Below are 15,395 nucleotides of genomic sequence, written 5' to 3'. Positions count from 1 at the left end.
TTTTGGAACACATCATGTGCCTTACCTCAATCCCAGTGGGAAATTATACTTTACTTATTGCTCTATTTTCATGGAAGCAACTGAGCACTAATCAGGGAATAGCAGTATTTCTCTGGTCAAATGCTAGTCACTACTAGACCTCTGACCACCTGTCATCAGTTTCATCAATGACAGGAATCCTTGGAAAAATGAACAGAACTGTCCTCCCAGCTCCACCAGATTTATAACAGTCAAATCACTCACCTTCAGATAAAATCAAAGTGGCATTATGTACACTCCTGGCAATATGCTTCAATCCACTGGAACCATGGTAAATTGCAAACATGGCAGCCATGTTAGCCAAAAGGGCCTAAAAAGGCATGAAAGCACACTTTAGGAAGTTGCCCCAACAACATGAGACTAACTCTTCTACTTAGGAAACCAAACTTGATACTTGAAACAAAGGAGAACCTAGATGGTTTGCTGCTGATTTGCTTACTGAAGTTTTCCCTGTGGTACGCAAGTACAAATTTGCAATCGGTAAGTCTATTTTAAAACAGCCCTCATTTAATGCACTGAGGAACATGAAGCATTTTGGGATCAGGTCTGAGTTACCTGAGCTGTACAGATGTTGCTTGTAGCCTTATCCCTCCTGATATGCTGCTCTCGAGTCTGTAGTGCAAGACGATAGACTTCCTTTCCAGTAGCATCTCTGGACCACAGGAAAAAAGAAGCAGATAAGCAAACTTTCTGGGTTTTAGATCGGAAACCCACCCAGCTGTGATGAGTCCTAGTTTTTCGTCTGCTGACTATCAAGAAGGAAGGTGTAGGGTTCCCCCACCCCCCAACACAGACCGTTTTCTTCTCACCCCCTGTAACCGATCTTAGAGTTGGGGAAAGGTTCACAGAAGCTTACCCATCCAAAGCAAAGCCTAGAAATGTATACAGTCACTAAGAGTCCACTGTATTTTTCTATTCCTTAGTTGGCATGAATCTTTTGTGTCTTTCGTTCAAGCACCACTACTACAGGACATCTAAGCTGAAACGTTAAAAGATTCTAATATTTAAGGTGAAGTGGGAAGGAACACTTAAAATGAACACATTTCCCAAATCCCTTAGCATTTACTCTCTGTGCTATTCACTTGAGTAATATTTGCTCAGCTGTTCAAGAAGGTCTAAAAGATAATGGTAAACTTCCCCAGGAGTGGTGTTGTGGTTTCTCTGACAACTCAGCATGCAACCTCATCTAGTCTAAGCCTTCATAATAGTCAGAAGGGGCAAAGTGCCATCTGGCTTTGGGAAATATTGAAGTTCTAATGAAAAACATTAATAATTTAGAACTTTCTTATTGTACTGGCCCATTTACCTCTCTGACAACTCTGAAATAAGAACAGTCTAGATATTGTTACAATAATCAAATTAATCTCACCCAACCTTTTCTACAACAGGTAGAAAAATTTTTTACGACAAATTGGTTTCCCAAAAGTTGCCTCTTAAATCAAAACGTTGTAAATTCAGCTAATTTTTTCAAGGAACATTATAAATCTCTTTTTCATCCTATCCTTAAATTATTTTGTTCATCCCCCTCCCTGGAATATAAACTCTTTGAGGACAGGGATCATGTCTTCTACTGCTATTGTGCTTTCCTATGTGCTTAGTACAGTGCTCTGCCCATAAGAGGCATGCAGTAAAGTCTATTAATAGACTGAAATGGCAGAGTGAATCCTGATTCCCCTCGATCCTATTCCTATTCCTGATGCTGTCATTGTTCTTTGATTCCCACTCTCCATTTGCTCCTTCTCCACTGCTTTCAAACATGTCCATATATCCCCTATCCTAAAAGAGATAAAAACAAACTCCCTTGACCCCACTGCATCCTCCAGTTATTATGCCATCTCCCTCCAACAATACATTTCCAAACTCTTTAGATGACTTGTTTAGCCCCATTGACTCCATTTGCTCTTCTCCAACTCTCTCCTCTTCTTCCTGCAATCTGGCTTCTGATGCCTCCACTTCACTCAAACTGCCCTCTCCAAGGTCATTAATTACCTCATCCTTTCCAACTCTAGGGGACTCTAATCCTCCTTGACTTTTCAGCAGCCTTTGACATTGTGGACCACCCTCTTTTCCTGGAAACTCTAACCTACCTTGGTTTCACTGACACTGTCCTCTCCTGGTTCTCCTCCTATCTCTCTGGCAACTCACTCTCAGTTTCTTTCATGGGCTCCTCCTCTGCCTCCCAACCCTAACTGTGGGACTACCTCAAGGCTCAGTTCTGCATCCCCTTCTATTCCCTATCTACACCCATTTCCATGGAGAACTCATTTACCCCCAAGACCAACTATGAGGATGATTCCTAAATCCACCTCTTCAGCCCCAACCTTTCTCCCTCTTTTTAGTCTATTTCCTTCTGCCTTCAGGACATCTCTATTTGGATGTCCCACCAACCCTCAAACTTAACATATACAAAACAGAACTCCTCATCTTCCCCCTCAAACCCTGTCCTCCCCCAACTTTCTCATCTAAGTAGACAATAGCACCATCCTCCCTGTCTCACAAGCCTGTATCTTTGGCATTATCCTTAACTCATCTCTCACTCAACCCACATATTCAATCTGTCATGAAATCCTATAGGCTCTACTTTTACAACACCGCTAAAATCCACCATCGCTTCCATCCGAATCAATCGTGTTTATTGAGTGCTTATTGTGTGCAGAGCACTGTACTAAGTGCTTGGGAGAGTACAATATAACAGAGTTGGTAGACACATTCCCTGCCCACGAGCTTACATCTAGCAGTCCAAACTGCTACTATGCTTATCCAAGTACTCATCCTATCCCACCTGTTTTGTTTTGTTGTCTGTCTCCCCGTTTTAGACTGTGAGCCCGTTTTTGGGCAGGGATTGTCTCTGTTGTCGAACTGTACATTCCAAATGCTTAGTACAGTGCTCTGCACACAGTAAGCGCTCAATAAATACGATTGAATGAATGAACCTTGACTACCATTTCAGTCTCCTTGCTGACTTGCCAGCATCCAGTCTACCCCTGCTCCAATCCTTGCTTTAAGCTGCTTCCTGGATCATTTTTCTAAAAAAAACCAAAACAGTCCATCTTTCCCCCCTCCTCAAGAACCTCCAGTGGTTGCCCATCTACTTCTGCCTCACACAAAATCAAGCAGAACCTCCTCACTAGTGGATTTAAGGCACTTAATCAGCGATGCTCTCCTTACTTATCCTTGCTCCTTATCCACTACAAACCAGCCTGCACACTATGCTCATCCAACACCAACCTACTGACTGGTCCACCATCTTGTCTTTCTCACCATGGACCCCTTGCTCCCACTCTCCCTCCTACCTGGATCTCTCTCCGTCTTTACACCTGGCAGACCACCATTCTCCCCATTTTCAAAGCCCTACTAAAATCCCATCTCTTCCTGGAAGCCTTCCTTGACTAGCTTCTCATTTCCTTATCATATTCTCCCTTTTTTCTGCATCACCTAAGTAGTTAAATAGGTTCCCCCTGAACACTTTGATACTCACCCCACCCCCACATTACATATGTGCATACCTTTCTACTTTCTTTCTTCCCCTACCTGTAATATAACATCTGTTTCCCTCACTAGATTGAAATCACGTAGGCAGATCATGTCTACCTACTCTATATATACTTTCTCAAATGCTTAGTACAGTGCTCTGCATACAGTAGGCAGTCAATAAATTTCACGGATTGATTGATAGGCAGCCTACTGTTACTTTATGGAAAGTAAAATGGATGTGCTGATCCTCTCTGGTGATTCTTCCTGGCAGTTAGCTAAATTCCACACCACTCCCTCATCCTTCTTTAACCTCTCCCCCGCACCCAATTGCACCTTTCAAAATAGTTTCCCCATGGTTCCCGTGCAACTCACCCCAACCCCCAATGTCTGTGCTCCTATAAAATTAGTGCCATAAAGGAAGCTAATGCTGACAAGTCAAAACTGACCTGCTGAATAGCTGAATTGGGGTGCAAATTTAGAAATGTTAGAAGTGCCATTCATCATAACTTGAGCATCATAAGACAAGGACAGCCTGTACTAATGAATATTTGTTTACATGATCTGGCTGTTGTAACTAAGTATCCTCCTGTGGAATAGATCATGGAAAATGACTTTAAAAAAATCCAAATTATGACTTAAGAGTAAGACAGGGAGGACAGATGCAAAAAGTAATGGGCTGGGAATCAGATATTTGGAATCCCACTGTTTGCTCTGCCATCGACACTTTGGTGAGATTTTGGCTAAGTCCTTGAACTTCTCTGGGCTTCCAGTCTCTACCTGTCAAATCATCATTTATCAGCAACAGTATTTACAGAGGGCTTTCTGCATTCAGAGCACTGTATTATGTGCTTGGAAACATCTCTGGAGCCGTTTTCCCTCTCACACAACACAAAGATGAAAAAGAGAGGGATTTTCAATGCGTTGTAAGCCATACATAGGGCCTGTCGGTCTGGTGCACAGGAAGAAAACCAAGAGAGGAACCCTCCCCATCACAAAGAGGGGAAAAATTTGACTCTTTACCTTGTAACTCCCACCATTCTTCCAGGCATCATTCTCACCAGGTTTTCTCTGACAGCAAAAAAGGCAGCATGAGGTCCTCCATAACAGAGAGGCACTCCAAACCGCTGGGAACTGCCCAGGGCAACATCGACCCCAAATTCACCAGGAGGCCTCAAGACACAAAGAGCTAAAAGGTCAGTAGCACAGCAGGTCAGAGTCTGGAAAAAAAGTATGAGAGAAAACAGATAATGTCAACTACCTCCCTCCTGAACAGCAGGGTCACAAGCAGATCATTTTTGGTAAGCGAGGCTGTTATAATTCCTGTGAGAGTACTGTCACAGCTCACGCAAACACTTTTGATCAGCATGAAAGGGATGGAAAGAAGGGAAACATCAAAGGAGGCACCTCACACAAACATCTATCAGTACTGAAAGTTTCAAGATGAAATGTTCAAACATCTCAACCAGATGACCAGATCAGATTCTCAACTCTTTGGAGAGCTGGAGGAGAGCTGATTTCTTACACATGTCTTGGTGGACAGCTGGCAATGCCCAAGAATTCCACTGCTTTCATACTGTCAACCTGGGGACCTTTTTATCTTTTGGAGGGTCCCTTTTTTTTGGTTACCATGAAGACCCTGGGCACCTAATAACAGTGTGACTCCCCAGTTCCCCTACTTGAGATGGGAGGAAGTGGACTGAAATAGAAGTGGGAACAAAAAAAGACAGGAATGTCCCTCTGTGGTTTTAAGAGGGAGAGAAAAATATCTCCCTCTCTCTTTATGAGAGCTGCAGGGCTGTGCAGCCCACTGGCACTCAATCGCTGTTCTGGCTACACAATGCCATAAGCAAATGGGATCAGAGCGTAGAGGCAATGGGACCAGAATCCACCCGTGAAAATCAATTTTACAAGGTGGGCTAAGGGCTCCATGCCACTCCCAGAAAGAGACCGAGTGTGCCACTTTCATGAGAGGCAGGCAAGCTCTTATACCAGAGGCTGTGTCGGCCAATAGGAAATGACATCAAGGAGAATCAAGGGGGAGACAGAGACAGCCTCCTCTCTTCTTCGGATTCAGGGAAGCCCCCATCCATGCCTCCTCTCCAGTTCAAAGGGAAAAATCCAGTCCATCAAATGGCCTTTCTTCTGAGGAACTCAACACATTTTCCCATTTTCACTCACAATATGGCCATGAGGGAAGCAAAGAAGAGCAGACGTTGTTGTGCCCACTCTACAACTGGGGAAACTGCAGCACTGAAAGACATCAGAACTGAAACTCATCCCAGTGGGGCCTCAATGGCACACTCTCCTACCCCATTCTGATGGGCTCTATCCACAAGCTCCATGAAGTCTTCCACCTTCCCTTCGGTGTCTGGGTACTGGAACAGCACTCCACTGACATCCTTACCACTGAAATCCATTTCATGAGGCAACTTCAACTCAGTGATGACCCCAATGTAACTGGAAATAAAAGACCATCAAACCATGCATCACTCTAGGATGTTTTGTTTTGACACTTTGAAAGGAAAATGGTTAGAGGTCAGATTTCTCTTCCACAAATACCCCACTTTTCAACTCTGCCACGATGTGGTTTACCTCGCTTTCGCTCAGAGTACATATATATCTTTGCAACTTCCTAGTCCAGGATAATGCCACTGAAGTGACATCCACCCACAGACTTGAACATGGCTGAAAAAGCCGATGTGGGACCAATAGTCACCACCACATCAAATTCTTAATGCAGATAGAGAATCCCAATGCCCTCCCATTGCTCAAGAGATGGCAATTCAACATCTGTTCTGAAACAGGAAAGCTTCACAAGAACAAAGGTCCAAATTATAAGAGTATCGTTCTTCATAATACAGGAAAAAGCTACTCAAATCATTTTTTTGTCGGTAAGATGGCCTCCAAATCATTCTACATATGTACACTTAGCTCCTTTCGGGAGAAATAGGGATGTCCACCACACAGAGAGGACACAGAGAGAATGTGGCTGCTAGGGAACAGCCAGCAAAGAGTGGCAGGATGCACCTAGTTTTTTTTTAATCTTTTAGTCTGCCAAATGACCATTAAAACCACTTTCCTTGTCATAAGATTCTGCTCTTAACTTTGGATCTGATGACTAACTTTGAGCAGGTTCTGAGTTACCTGGCCGCATTTTTCTCCTGAGCTTTCAGACACACCCTTAGGTGGATGGGAGAAGAATCCCTCCCACTAACAAATGTGAGCTACAAGGGGTAGCTGGGAGAAGAATCCCTCCCACTAACAAATGTGAGCTACAAGGGGTAGCTGGGAGAAGAATCCCTCCCACTAACAAATGTGAGCTACAAGGGGTAGCTGAACCCATGCGATTCTGGTGTCATGCAGCTTAAGGAGGCGGGGCTGAAGAGTCTCCAGGAGAGGAGTCAGTCCTCATTCCAACCAGGCCCTCTTCAGGGATGAGGACAGATGCACTCACCTCAAGGTACCCATTTATGCCTTCACTGCAGCAGCAATTTATGCTGTGAAAATACAGGCAGCTAGCTGAAGCTGTGGGCTAATCTACCCTCAGGTGGCTGCCACTATGTGACTGATAAAATACCCAGGCAAAGTCCTGGAGAGAAAGGAGAACAGTGGAGAAGCAGGAGGAAGGGAGCAAAGCTAATCCAATGGGGAGAGCTGGTCTGAACACGTAACCTTTATGTCCCAAGGGAAGCCACATTCTTCTTGGGGGTGACAGAGCAGTAGCAGTACTGGGTGCTTGCAATACCCATTATTTCAAAATAAAAGTGAAAAGGAATTACTTGGCTCGCGTCTGGACGACAGCTATTGTCTGCGGGTGGCACCGGATGTCCACATAAAATTTCCTCCTCTTGCTGTGTCTGTTTTTAAAAAGGCACGCAACGCACACAAACACACAAAAAAACACACAAGGAATCAGAGTGTCAAATCTTGTAGAAAGTAGACCAGAGGAAGTGCATCCATCTCAGCTGGGGACAGTAATGAAAAAATCTTTTCAGAACCTTTTAATGATGAGCCACACTGACTGTTTTGAGTTTTCTTTCCTTACTCTACTTTTAGTACAGGATGGTAAAATGCTCTCTGTTCTGTTCCCCATTTCATCACCAACAAAAGGACGGGCAGAGAGGAGAGGAAAAGCTAAGGGCAGAGATGATCCACACACTAAGGAAACTCTTGAAAATAAAATTGAAGGGGGTTATAGAAAGGATTTGCAAACATAAATGTTGGAAAAAATCAATATTGCAAATTAAGCCAACCCAACAGGAGGAGAGAAAAAGAAAGGGTTACTTCATTCCAAATCCCATTAGATGTACTGGTAGAACTCGGCCACGGTAAAACAGCTGAGACCTTTGACCAGCAAGCAGATGTCATGTTTCCTACTGTAATTAAATCATCGTCTTGGAGATTAGTTAGTTATGTGTCTGCCTGAAGGCAGGGGACTGATCCAGATGACTTCTTGATAACAGGGAATTTCTACGAAAATGCAAGTTTTCCGGTTTGACCCCTTTCTGGGCCAAAACTAGCTCAGTTAGACATGCAGAGGAAGCTTAAGCTGCTCATCAGAAATTCATTCATTCATTTAATTGTATTTACTGAGTGCTCACTGTGTGCAGAACACTGTACTAAGCGATTATAAAATCAAGTAGTAAGGAAGGGAAGAAAAAGGAAGACAGAAAAATCCAGAAAGAACTGCCAGCATCAGAAAGACTCATTAATATACGGCAGAGATCTTTACTAATCCTGGCCTCTGCTATATGCACAGAGGGCTTAACATCTGAGCACTGTTCTCCCCCCAGCACTGGGTTACCCATTTCCTATGGAGGGGAAAGAAGAAGAGAGGAAGCTAGCTATCTCTGCTCCTCTCCAGTGTTAGGGTGAATCATTTCCCAGCATAACAACTCTCACAAACACTGGAAACTCAGGTTCCACGCATAATTTCAACAGAAGTGCAGGGAAGCTGCAGAGGGGTTGCAATATTCAATAGAAACCTCTGCTAGTTCAACCCTTGGCCAATTCAGGGCCAGGCTTCCTTTCTAGACTCTGGCACTAGTTTTGCACTTAAGAACAGTTCTACATGGTAAACTCCCTGCCCCCAGGAGTAGGGAGGCCGAGGAATGTTAATCTGCTCCTAACCATGTTAAGGACACCAGAAGCAGCATGACCTAGTGGAAAGAGCCCGGGTCTGGGAGTCAGAGGACTGGGTTCTAATCCCAGCTCCACCACTCGCCTGCTGTGTGCCCTTGGGCAAGTCACTTCACTTCTCCGGGCCTCAACTTTCTCAATGGGGAAATGGGATGAAATGCCCTGTTCTCCTTCCTACTGAGATTGTGAGCCCCAGGTGGGACAGGGACTGTGTCCAATCTGATTATTTTGTAATACAGGTGCTTAATACAACACTTGGTACCTAGTAAGTGCTCGACAGACCATTTATAAAAACAAAAACAAAAATACACTCCCCATGTCAGGTCAATAAACTGGGGGGGGGGGACTCCAAGTGAGTCCCCAAAGAAACTGACATTTTAATGTTCGTGTCAAATATTTCATTGTAGATCCTGAAATGAAGGGAGAAGGATTTTATTTCAGGCTAGGTAAAGGGACATGGGTATTACCAGTTTTTTGCGTTTTTTTTGTGGGGGGAGTGGATAGTTCATTCCTTACTATGTGCCAGTCACTCTTCTAAGCGCTGGGGTATATACAAGATGATTAGGTTGGACATAGTCCATGTCCCACGTGAGGCTCACAGTCTTAATCCCCACTTTACAGATGCAGTAACTAAGGCACAGACAGGTTAAGTGACTTGCCCAAGGTCACAAAGCAGACAAGTGGTGGATCCAGGTTTAGAACCCAGGTCCTTATAATTCCCAGGCTGGTGCTCTAGCCACTAGGCCACGCACACTTTGGGAAACCAGATGATAACAGAGAAGAGCCTTGCGAAAAAATGGCAGGAACAGCATAAAAGCATTTTCCAGGCCAACTCTCCTCGCACCAGTCAAAAGGCACCTCAAAAAGGACATGTGCAACATCCCCATGAAGTTTAGATTGGATTTCCACTTGGATCCACACCCTTTATTCACCCCTCCCTCAGCCCCACAGCATTTAGGCGCATAACCCTAATTCTACTTACATTAATGTCTGTGTCCCCCTCTAGACTGTAAGCTCTTTGTGGGCAGGGAAGCTGTTCACTAACTCTGCTGGACTGTACTCTCCCAAGCACTTTGTACAGTGCTCTGCACATAGTAAACACTCAATAAATACCACTGATTGATTAGACTATTCCCATTTCTGTGAGGAGTCCAGGGAAGAGTGCAGGCTATAGCTGCCAGACACCCCTTCTATGGCTCTGGGCAGGTCTCTTGGTTGGTCATCCAACAACACCAAGAAAGTGATTGGATTAAAAATTTATGACACCCCCAAGACAACAAATCCAAACAGGAAAAAAAAATCAGGGCATTGATGAGAGAGAAGCGGAGTGGGAAGGCAGAAAAGAAGTCACCTAAGGAATTTTGGCTGGAGAATAGGGAAGACCTTTAAGAGCTATGTCCTGAGTTAGCCACCCCTGGGCATTGAGATAGCTAGGCATGGTCCCGCCAGATGAGATGGGAGGGGCCAGTATGACCTCTGTGGTCTCCACCAGCCCTGGGATGTTCATCCTCTTACCTGTGGCATAGCTGCATAGCCTCGGCTGCAGCAGTTCCCTCATCTAACAAGGATGCATTAGCCACATCCATTCCTGTGATATCACACACCATGGTCTGAAAATTGAGTAAACTCTCCAGTCGTCCTTGAGAGACCTCTGGCTGGTAAGGAGTGTACTGGGTAACCCTGAGAAGAAAGCATAAAAGGCACCTATTAGCACTGTGACCCCAACCTACAAAGACCAAACAGATCACTCATGACATCCCATCTCTCATATTTATCCTAGTGAATAGAAGTCACGTAAAAAGAGTCAGTAGTAATGGAAAAAATGAGAATAAGACCAATCCCACAAATCCTGGAGTGTTTCAGATGTTCCCCTTAAGCCCCTAGTAATCAAACCCTAGAGTCCTCCTAAACACCAGGGATTGCAATGAGGTCATCTGTGGGGATGGGTGGGAAGTGGGGAGAAAGTGTCACAGGGCCTACAATACTTGGAGAAAGGAGGTCCCTCTTAAAAGTCTGCCGTATCACCTCTGGACCTTTTTCTTCCAGACCCTACCATCACAACATTTCCCAGCAGGCATAAACGTTCAATTTGTTCGATTCGTTCCCAATTTCTTTCCACCATTTATTCACCCGTGATTACAGAAAGAAGCCATACATATTAACACACTGAATTGTTAGCCCACTCCTGGGACTTTCAGGAGGAAAACAGTAATAATTCTATTTACTGAGTACCCACTGGGGGCAAAGTACCATTCCAAGAGCTTGGGAAGGTATACCTGAAAGAAAGAGACATGGTCTCTGTTCTCTATGAGGTTACACTCTAACACTTCAAAGTAATTGTTCTATTGGATTATGAATGTTTTCTCCTCTCCTTTTGATAAGGTATTGAAATTAGATAAAGATGGGTCTGCAGACCACATCTGCACAGAGTAAACCCATGTCAACTTGAAAAATGATTACGTTTAATCCAGGGAAGGCCTCTTGGAGGAGATGTGCCTTCAATAAGGCTTCGAAGGTAGGGAGAGTAATTGTCCATCGGATAGGAAAAGGGAGGGCATTCCAGACCAGAGGCAGGATGTGGGTGAGAGGCCGGAGGTGAAATAGATGGGATCGAGGTACATTGAGAAGGTTGGCATTAGAAGAGCAAAGTGTGCGGGCTGGGTTGTAGTAGGAGAGTAGCGAGGTGAGGTAGGAGGGGACAAGGTGACTGAGTGCTTTAAAGTCTATGGTAAGGAGTTTCTATTTAATGCGGAGGTAGATGGGCAACCACTGGAGGTTCTTGAGGCGTGGGGAAACATGGACTGAACGTTTCTGTTCTAAAAGCAGTCAGTAGGAAAGCACAGAAATTGGCAAGAGGAGACCAAACACAGCAAGAGTTTGTGATGCTTCCACTCGGCCCAGACAAATAAGACTTTATTCCCAGTGACAGATAAAGAAGACTGGCTGGGCCAGGGTTGGGTGAAAAGCTCCTAGGCATGTTCCAGAATACCAATCATATTGAGCGCTGTGTGCAGAACACTGTACCACATCCTTAGGAGAGTACAATAAAACAATATAACTGATGATTTCCCTGCCCACAATGAACTTATAGTCTATACCCAACCAATACCCTTACTGCATGAATATAACAGATATTTCTAGTTTATAATGGACTTTATGGCCTCAGGGTACATTCAGGAAATTAGGCATGGTCCAGTTTCTGTAATCAGAAGGATGGGATGTTGACCATATTGACTGTCTGAATAACAGTTTGACGATCAGCACCTGACTACTGGATGATCACAAACACCCTATCCCATTGTAACTCCAAACTAAAATGCTTCAATACTCACAAGTTCCCTGCAATAATTTCATAAGACGTGTTATGCAAGGTAGACACTAAATACCATGATTACTATCACTATTGCCTCTTCTGTTGCCCCACATAGAGACACACACACAATATTCAAAATAACTAATTGTTGTTGAAAATAGCACTGGTAGCCAAGTTCCTTCCCCCCACTCCCCACCCTCTTTTTAAATCCCCCCCTTAAAAAATCTCAGAAGGAACCCCTCTTTCTATAAATAATAATAATAAGACTAAAGTTCACATGCACGAATTTGAACTATGGTAGAAGAAGCAGCTAGCGAGGTCAGGCAGAGGTAGCAGGAGCTGCAGACAGATTGGCAGCCCGAGAAGATAAAGATCAGAAGGAGGAGAGACAGAAGAGGAGGTCAGAGATCCTGTGTTAAGGAATTTGGCTCTGTCATTCTCTCCTTGTTCTTTTGCCCTGACGGGGAGAGACCGGTGGCTAGAAGTCTCTCTCCAGCTCCCCAGTGAGGTGTGCCAAAGCTACTCAGAGATGGATCTCTCCCACCTTGGGAAAGTACCAGGAACTTGATTGGTTAAAAACTCCGACGCATGCTCCAGAATACCAACATATTGAGCGCTGTGTGCAGAACATTGTACCACGTGTTTAGGAGAGTACAATAAAACAATATAACAGACTCATCCCCTGCCCACAATCAGTTTATAGTCTATACCCAACCAATATCCTTACTGCATGAATATAACATATTTCTAGTCTATAGTGGACTTTATGGCCTCAGGTAACTTTAGATGCATCCATGAATGTAATCATCACATATTGCCTAAAGAATTCCATTCCAAGTAATTTCTAAAATATTAGATTACTGCAAAATTTGGGTTAAGACTAGAAAAGAAGGTTATTTTTATAAAAGTTAAGAATTTTCATGTCTAACTCACTTCACACTGAAAAAGGAGGGCCTTCCATATTCCCTTCATTTGTAAGGCTGCTGAGAAGGTATATGTCCATGACTGCAATGTCCATTAACTATGGTTAATACTTTAAGAGCAGGGATGGTGTCTTGTCCATTCACCTTTTCACCATATCCTTTTCCCCACAGCCTAATACAGTGCTATGAACTCAGGGGCTCTGAAAAACTTGTTGAGCATGATGACAGTAATGAAAGAAGTCTCTCTGTAATGCATGGGGGACAATATTCCCACTGCCAACATATCTATGCGCAACATTTTCCATCACAGCTTAAATGCACTGCGCATGAAAATTCCACATACTCAGAGCAGCCTAGGTAGTTCATCCAAACCGGGCCCTCTTTTTGCAAGAGACCCCATCCTCAAAGGACTGCAGTGCAAGTGGGACTCTAGCCTTGCAGTCAGTCAGTCAATCTTATTTACTGAGCACTGCATAAAGTCCCCAAATTTTAAATTTTGAATTGTCTATAAAAAGTTATCCACCTAAAACAAAAGATAAGAAAAGCTTCAGGCTATTCAATGCGTTCAGCAGCAAATTAATTTACCTTACTAAGGTATAGTACCTAGCTGAAAATCACGCAAATATTGATGTAAAATTACTAATTACTTGAAAGTTTACCTTTTTAACAAAACTCTTGAATTCTGCACATATGGAAAATCCCATGAGTCTGCAATGCTGTACTCTAGAGTTGTTTCCTCAATTTAGCCAAGAAAAATGAGTACAAACTTCTAATAATAATGTTGCTATTTGTTAAGTGCTTACTATGTGCAGAGCACTGTTCTAAGCGCTGGGATAGATACAGGGTAATCAGGTTGTCCCAGATGAGGCTCACAGTCTTCATCCCCATTTTACAGATGAGGTAACTGAGGCACAGAGAAGTTAAGTGACTTGCCCACAGTCACACAGCTGACAGCTGTCAGAGCCAGAACTCGAACCCATGACCTCTGGCTCCCAAGCCCGTGTTCTGTCCACTGAGCCACACTGCTTCTCTATTCTACAGTTCAGTAATCCCTTAGCTCATCTCTAACTCACAACACAAGGATCACTAAGGCTCAGTTTTTAGTTCTTAAACACGGTTTTTGTTTTTTAAATAAAAACAGCCACAACCTTTCATAAAAAAATAATCACTGTGAGGAAGAGTCCAATAAAAAGCTTCAAATACACTGAATCTAACAAATCACATTTCTTTTAAGGTAATCAGTATTCCCCCATCATTCACCCTGTGATTTATTGGAGGGAGAAAGGAAGGTGAAAGCAGAAGCAATACTCTCAATCCCTTCTCATTACATTCCTAGTATCAAAGATTTACTAAACCCAAACAACTCGAGAGAAATTCTCAAGCATTGAAATCCTTATTACTAAAGCTACTAAGTTGTAGAATTTGAAACATAAATTTAAGTCTAGACTCCATGTAAATTTTTTTAGAAACCCAATATTCTTTGTATTCTTTCGAGGTTAAGTTATTCATTTATTTTCATGTCACGTCACCGGAATTTGTTAGCTCTGTTTCTATGACAACCATTCAAAATTGTGATAATGTGAGGACTATCAGGAAACACGTGCACGTTCCTCTGTCTTTCACAGTTCAGCTTTGCCATGCAAGAGAAAGCGGGAAGAGATAATGAAAAACACAGAGCAACTGCAGAGTGAAAGGCAGAAAGCACATCATTCCCTTTCTAAAATGTCAGTTTCCCAATAAGTCAATGCACCAGATCCCAACTAACAATATGGTGAATATTCTGTATTGCAAATAACACCAAATGCTGTGGATCAAATCTCAGACACACTGAAGCAAAGCATTAATTATACTCCATGAGACTGATTTTTCAATTGGGTGGGGGGAAGGGAGGTGGGTAGAATGTCAGGACATTTGATTCAAAGCAAAATTTCAAGTGTTTATCACTGTTTTAAACAGCTGAAAAAAATGCACACCACTACATGATAAAAACCTTAATATATGATTATATGATTTACCCTATTTCAATTTAGTGAAAAGGGAGGTGTGCTATATAACATTATATAAATATGATAATTTTAGAACAGGCTTGTTAGATTGATAAATACACGTAAGTCTGTAAGCAGTTGGTACCACCATTCACCCTCGAAAAAACAGACCAAGAGAAAAGTGTTTCAAAGAAAAAATATATTTAAAAGTTCGCAGCTTCAGAAATGGGTCATCGAAGAAAACAAGGACCTCAACGATCCTTAATTCTGGACAAATGGCTTCCTTCGGAATATGATATGGTATTTATTGTATTACTTTTTCTTGAATAACGTTTCAAAGTAATATTTCTTCACAAGCCTTTTTTTTTGTTCTTTTCCCCAAACATTACTAAATTGAATATGATATTTGCCTAACCAATTCTCAAATATCCCCATAGAAAGTTTATGATAGATTTCAGAGCATTTATTAAATTTCTATGTGCAGAGCACTGTACTAAGTATGGGGGGCATCAAGGGGTGGGA

The 15,395-nt window shown here is 43.0% G+C and overlaps 1 protein-coding gene across 1 annotated transcript in view; it reads right to left on the bottom strand.

Moving 5' to 3' along the window:
* GLDC (glycine decarboxylase) overlaps positions 1-15,395 on the bottom strand; it is an 85,310-nt gene that overhangs the window by 46,183 nt on the left and 23,732 nt on the right. The window contains exons 4-9 of the mRNA XM_029054659.2: positions 10,168-10,332; positions 7,293-7,370; positions 5,823-5,970; positions 4,534-4,730; positions 595-691; positions 244-349 (exon numbers count right to left, since the gene is read on the bottom strand). Coding sequence (XP_028910492.1) covers positions 244-349; positions 595-691; positions 4,534-4,730; positions 5,823-5,970; positions 7,293-7,370; positions 10,168-10,332 — 791 coding nt within the window. The remainder of the gene's footprint in view (positions 1-243; positions 350-594; positions 692-4,533; positions 4,731-5,822; positions 5,971-7,292; positions 7,371-10,167; positions 10,333-15,395) is intronic.

The sequence above is a fragment of the Ornithorhynchus anatinus genome, chromosome X5 (genome assembly GCF_004115215.2).
Source record: "Ornithorhynchus anatinus isolate Pmale09 chromosome X5, mOrnAna1.pri.v4, whole genome shotgun sequence".
Classification (NCBI taxonomy): domain Eukaryota; kingdom Metazoa; phylum Chordata; class Mammalia; order Monotremata; family Ornithorhynchidae; genus Ornithorhynchus; species Ornithorhynchus anatinus.
The sequence above is the reverse complement of the archived record's forward strand: the minus strand, read 5'-3'. Positions and strand labels throughout refer to the sequence as shown.